Source organism: Belonocnema kinseyi, chromosome 2 (genome assembly GCF_010883055.1).
Source record: "Belonocnema kinseyi isolate 2016_QV_RU_SX_M_011 chromosome 2, B_treatae_v1, whole genome shotgun sequence".
In the NCBI taxonomy this organism is placed as follows: domain Eukaryota; kingdom Metazoa; phylum Arthropoda; class Insecta; order Hymenoptera; family Cynipidae; genus Belonocnema; species Belonocnema kinseyi.
This window is the reverse complement of record NC_046658.1, coordinates 42,498,797-42,505,134: the sequence shown is the minus strand read 5'-3', so window position 1 is coordinate 42,505,134 and position 6,338 is coordinate 42,498,797. Positions and strand designations below refer to the sequence as shown.

Here is a 6,338-nt window from a genome sequence, read left to right as displayed (position 1 = left end):
CTCTGTGCCTCTTCCAGAGTGAAGACAGCTCTTACAAGCTACCTTGTTTTATATGCACGTATTAATCATCACAAAAGAAGCAGGTACTTGAAACAATCCGATACAAAGCTGTTATACTTTGTGTTTCCTCTTCCTCGTTTATACTTATCAAGATAAGCGATTCCGCACTGCGAAAACTCGGAAGTGCAATCTCTACAACCTAACAATATTTAAATGTCCAATCCTCCTATTCGATGAACTAACACCTTACGAAATAAAATGTGATAAAGCTGAGTGAAAAATAAGCTAAGGGTTAAGACTGACTATTGGGTTTATTTGAATAAGCATGAATGGAAAGTGATTGAATGGGACGAGACTGATTTAGAATTGAGTGAATCTGAAGTTCAACCGAGCGTTGCGGATGATTTTTGAAAACGCTTGAAGTCGTTTCACGCTTGACGCGATTGAAATCGAGAGGATAGAGTGGGTCTATTCCCGGGACAGAAAGTACGGTAGTAGGTAGGTAGATACTAAAGAGCAAAGCGGTAGGTATCAGCTGATACACCTTTCCGATGACCACGTGTCGTGCCTACGGGAAGGGGCGTTCTCGCGTACTCTTCTCCACGAAGCAGAAGAAGAAGCTAGGACTCAGACGAGGTCTTTCACGAGAGACCGAGCCCTCGGGACACAAACCCATTTCACCGTTATTACCACGATTCTCTTCGGAGGTACTAGTAAAACATACGGGAGAAAGAGAGACCCAGACAGTGGCGACTTGGCACAAGACGAATATTCGAGCGCTCGCTGATTCGACGAAAAACTTAACTACTCTTCAAAATTTTCACGGAAGACGCAGCGTCAGGTCCAGAGATCGGCAAACTGAAACTCTAGCACTCGTAACATTTTCTGGTCCTTAGAGCCATTAGTTAGGATCTGGTCACGTTAATGGATCATAAAATTGAATAGATAGCATCAAATATTGGCAAGATTAAAACTGAATCGAATAATTAGGATCGTAAAATAGATAACTGAAATCGATTTGCGATCAAGAGAGAAAAAGATAAACGTTCGTAGGGCCCATAAACCTGTAAAAGATTATCTCAGATACAAATCCTATTACGTGAAAATGGCATTCAGACTCAAAGCTGAATCCAGGAGGTAAATATTTATAAATTATTTGTCCTTTGAAGAAGAAGTCTGGCTGAAAGGGTTAAAAGAAATGGGTAGGATCGACCACGTCGCGTGAGTTTTGTGGCTCACGGTGAAACTCTAAAAATATCCGACATTCGAGCGGACCCAGTCAATCCTCTCTATTTCATTCTTTCTCTCTTTGTCTCTCTTTTCCCCGACTCTACTGTAATTTATACAAAACGCTTAGCGAAGAGAGTAGCGCATCGCTACTCTCAGGCAACCATTCATCCGCTCGTCAAAGACCCAGCCGCTAGTTCGCGTTCTTCCTTCTTCCGAACCTTTGAATCACGCAGTCCAGAGCCGTGGGATTCTCACAAAATCAAGGAATATCAGCCCCACACTCCATTTTACCCATAAAAAGACACATCCCAGGATTAAGAAACGATCCAGACTGGATGACTCAAGGTGTGCTGATATATGACGACGTCATCTGAATTAACTACCGACGAGAATCTGAGAAGATCCTGATACATTAGAATTCATAAGAATTCTTGATCAAGAGATAACAAAATTTGTCGATTTAAAAATTCGAAAACCACAGTATCTTACGAAAGATTCTCATGAGGCTATCAGGAAATTGTTGGAAGACCTTTAACTTGTAGCCACATGTTCAAACTTGTTCCGAAGTAGGGATCACATGGACTACAACAGTTTTTCTTACAGTGCTAATCTTCTCGTATTTCGCGCGTTCTGGCGAAAATGTACCTAGATGCAGATACGCACCAGTGTGCATGCTCTACGAATAAGTAAGAACTAAGAGCTACAAGAACCTTAAAAAGACAGATTTAGTTTTCATTAGCAAATTGTGTAATTTTGAATAACCTAATTTGTCAAAATGCAGGCAAAAATCTCACAATCCAAGTTCTGAGATATTAAAAGAGCGCTAAAGAAAGTACAGTGCTGGCTCTGTGATGTCATGGTGTTTTAATAAGAGCAACTCTATACTCCTCAAATACAAACGTAAACCGATTAAGAGTCCAAGAGTCTCGACGAAGGTTACGATTACGTATTCTCTCCCTCTTAATTAATGACACGCGTTGTGAATTTCCGTCCTCATCCGATAAAAACCTTTTAATATCAACACTACATTTTAAAACCTAAACCTTCAGTCTAGATCCAATTTCTAGTAAATTAAATTCTCTATTAAATTAAAGTCTGCTCTACCTTTTACCCTAACCACAAAACGAAAATTGCCGGAGATATTTTAAACCCCTGCTACCATAAGTAGGATACTCGAGAGTTGTGTTTCCGATTGGGGCGTTTGATTTCGCTGGTTCAATCTTACTTTCTTCCCGAGTAGTAAACAGCTAGTGTATGGTGCCAGAACCCATAATCTGTGCATCCTTCGCCTATAATTCACAGTTCGAGTGGTCCCTGTAACAACCCACCGAAAGACCATGTGGGTTCGCCTCGCTTCCGAGAAGAAAAATTCTCTTTTTTTTCTTCGTCTCCTTCCTGCTATTCCCAACTTCGAGAGCGGTGTGCTTTGGCGGTCTAGGCTAGGGTCTCGATATAGCTGACTTATAATATTGGTCGATACACTGCACGACCGGTCACGCTGAGCCCTGAACACCATATGGATTAGTAAATTTAACTTCTGCCCTCAGAAACGTGCGAGAATGAGAAAGATCAGCCGTTTTTAACTTTATGGTCCTTCTCTTTTACTACCTTTTAAAACTCAACTACTATTACTTTGTTTTTCTGTAAAAAAAAGTTGTCTGAGCATTTCTAGATGTCCTAAGGCCTAAGCGAAATAGTTTTTATGAGAATGTCCTTAAATAAACTTCAATTCAAGTTTTGATTATAACTTAAAAGCCCGCGTTATTCTTTTAGAGGGAACATTCCCTGTGAAGAGGACTGAAGAGATAAAGAAATGGAGGGTTGGCAGGGCATAAAAGGTCGAACCATCTGCCATGGGTGCGTCTCGGAAGAACTGACGTACGCCTGGGATGGTGGATGGCATCAAAAACAGCACCAACAGGAGGGAGAGACAAGTGCTTTGCGCCCGTCTCTCTTTGCACCATATGCTATTCAAATTCTCTTTCTGTCACGCACTGACGCACGCGACATGTCTGGCGTGTGCTCGCATCTAAGCTTTTTCATTTCTAATCTGACGAAACAAGATCTTCGTATGGAAAATTTCTTTGTGAATAATAAACACATATTTAATCTAAATAAAACTTACCGGCCACGTGAATTCGAAGGGGAATCTGATGGGGTTGGTGAAACTTGGCTGGGCTACATTGGTACTCAGGTTGACGACGTTTTCGCCGAGAACAGGAGTGACAACATCACCATAAGTACATGGTGTTGTAGTATCTATTTTCACTTGATATTGCTTCAGGCAGACCCTAAAACGCGTCCGACAAACACCTGAACACTCTCCTGTCCTTGATGTACTTCCCGAGCAACACTTTCCTAAGTTATCCTTCCCGTACTCATTCACAAAAGACTTCAGCCTCAGCTCGAAGACCCCCGAAGCGTGCACCTGAAAAGGAAAATTCATCAGCTTAAGGTTTGCATTAATACGAACATAAAAAATCTTAGATGTAGGATAGTTGGGAACATTTATCGTGATAAGAACTTCATTAATAAATCTTCAAACTGAACCCGCTTCTAATAATCGACTCGGACCTTCATTAGGACTCTAGTTCTCTAGTAGTCTAGTGATTCACTAATTGTCGTATTAGGTCGTAATATTATATAGATAACCGGCTTGTTGTTTACTAACAGTTGAGAATAATAATATTTATATTTGATAATAAAATCTTACACCAGAATTAAGGATAAAATTACTTCTTAGAAGCATGCTATAAAAAAACACTATCCTTAAAAAAATCCCTAAAAAAAGAAAACACTACTCGAAACTCCAAGTCCCTAAAAACATTACAGCAAAGTCCCCGTAGAATTAGTTTCCGTCCTGAAGGAGGAAATTGCGGTTGAAGGATGTTAGTTTTGCTCTCTGCTAATTTTGGTTTTTACAAATGTGAACCGTTATTCATAAAAGAAGTTGGATCCTTCGAGAAAATTCAAATCCACACCAACGACTTCACGACGGGAGTCTGTGGAGCATGTGCTTATTTTTTGCACAAGCACGTGGATCTTCAAGGAGGATTTCATAGTTGAAAAAATTAGCTCATGGTGGTTGTGGCACGAGAGCAGATGGTTAAATTCGCATTAATTGCTCATGAAATTTATTTAAGAAAGGAGAAACTCCACACGGAAAAAGAGAAAAACTACTGGAATTATCGAGAGGAATAATTCTGAAAGCGGAGAAAAACGTGGAAAAAAGTATTTTCATTTGGAAGTCGGTCAAACTTGCCAAAGCTTAAATGACAATAACAATAAAAAAAATGAGGGAGGATGCACTCGTAGCCTCAATCTTCGCTCGCTTCTTTTTCCTGGACGAACCTACAATAATGCATATATACATATACTATATGATGTTATAGTCTGCCGTGTCTTTGCGCTTGTGACACAAATATCCCGTCTCGCATATGCCGGCGAGAATAAGACAAAGTCGTTTCGGCTCTGCAGTTTGAAATCCCCGACGACCTTGAACCCACGCGATAAACGTGAATTTGACAGACGTAAAACTGATCCTAATTGTGCAAAAGATAAGAAACTCTGGTCATCAGATTCATATTAATCAGAGTTATTTATAAACTTCAGAGTTTAGAAAGATGTTATAGATTTGCAAAGGCATATCAATTTTGATTAGACAGAGAGTAGAATTAACAGGAGATATATTATCTGGTTTAAATCCTATCTCGCTGAAAGAAGATACTACCGGAAATTAGCATAACTTTGAAATGGGACAGTATAATTTTGTGATTCTGGGAAAGAGCTGAATGGAAACTGGGAGCGTGCGGGAGTGGGAATTGATTCTTCTTTTGCAAATTGTTGGAGTCGATGCTAAAAGGTCTTCTCCAGATGGTAAGAAGGCGTGAGATATCGGGTGCAAAGAATTGTCAAATTGAGAAACCGGTGTTCTTTTATCACCTTCGGGGGCGTACCGCTGCCTCTATTACCTCGTAAAAGCCTACCGGCTACGAGGTCCTGCGCGGACATTTCTCACTTTGGCGCAGAGGAGGCTATTCCTGGATCCAATGCCTCCGGAGTATTTATGGATCCACGGGCATTTCGTCATAAGGTTTAGGTGCCTTCAGTAACGCTCAGATTTGATTGTCTTCCTCGAAATCCGAGCTAACCATCTGTCCACTTGGATTTCGCAAATAATCCTCAAAGCAGTTTTATGAGGAAAAATTTGAATTTCAAGGCAGACGTTTCTTTCTGTTCTTGGCGTTCTTGATGATGACCAAAAAAAGAAGAGGCGCCAAGTATTTTGACGTTTGCCGAAGTTGAAACGACGCGAAGATCGTCCACGAAGAAAATGGAAAGGCGTCGACTCGGCCGAGAGGAACGAGGAGACTAGACAAATCTAAAAGAGTGGAGCCAGATTTAGCGTTGTAGTAAATCTGCCGTTACTGTTTTGCTCTCCTCTTCCTACAGACTTGGAACAGTGGCGTAATATGGCATTGATTTACTGCCAGGATATCGGTACCATTTCGAGTTATGGTTCAAGTTTTAAGAGACAATAAAGTTTAAGCTTCTTGGTCTCAAAATTCGAAACTACAACCCAGAAATATATCCTAAATTCAAAGAAATAATTATCTAATTCTTAACTATCTTAACGAACTCAAAAAATATTACTTTGAGTAATTCCTCAAACAAAGAAACATCACATGAATTTTAGAAAGTGTATTTGTTTGAAGACAATTGGAAATAAAGTTTGCTAAAAAATCAAAGAATGAATAAAGATAATTAAAGAATTAAGAGAGCTGTCAAAGCTGAAATTATTTTTGAAATAAATTACAAAAACGATTCCCCGATGCTGCCCTTCCGAATCTGCAAGAAACGGATAATTTTCTCGAAGTAAAAGTTTCTTACGCCAATGAATACGAGAGATTGAGAGAAAAGGGAATTGTTGGAAGCGAAGGAAAAAAAATATAGGAGACATCTCTCCCAGGAAGAATTCTCTTGGAACCCTTGGTGAGTCGTGCCAGAAAGAAAGAACTAAGCAAAGATGAAAAGAGGAAAGAAGATAATGGCGAGAAGGAAAGAATGAGAACCTGTGGAATGATCCCTTCCACATCAATTTTCACCCC

General features: G+C 40.0%; 1 protein-coding gene across 1 annotated transcript in view; it reads right to left on the bottom strand.

Moving 5' to 3' along the window:
* Nucleotides 1–6,338, bottom strand: part of LOC117167075 (neurogenic locus protein delta) — a 30,879-nt gene that overhangs the window by 20,869 nt on the left and 3,672 nt on the right. Inside the window, exon 2 of the mRNA XM_033351685.1 lies at nucleotides 3,356–3,658. Within this exon, the coding sequence (XP_033207576.1) occupies nucleotides 3,356–3,658 (303 nt within the window). The remainder of the gene's footprint in view (nucleotides 1–3,355; nucleotides 3,659–6,338) is intronic.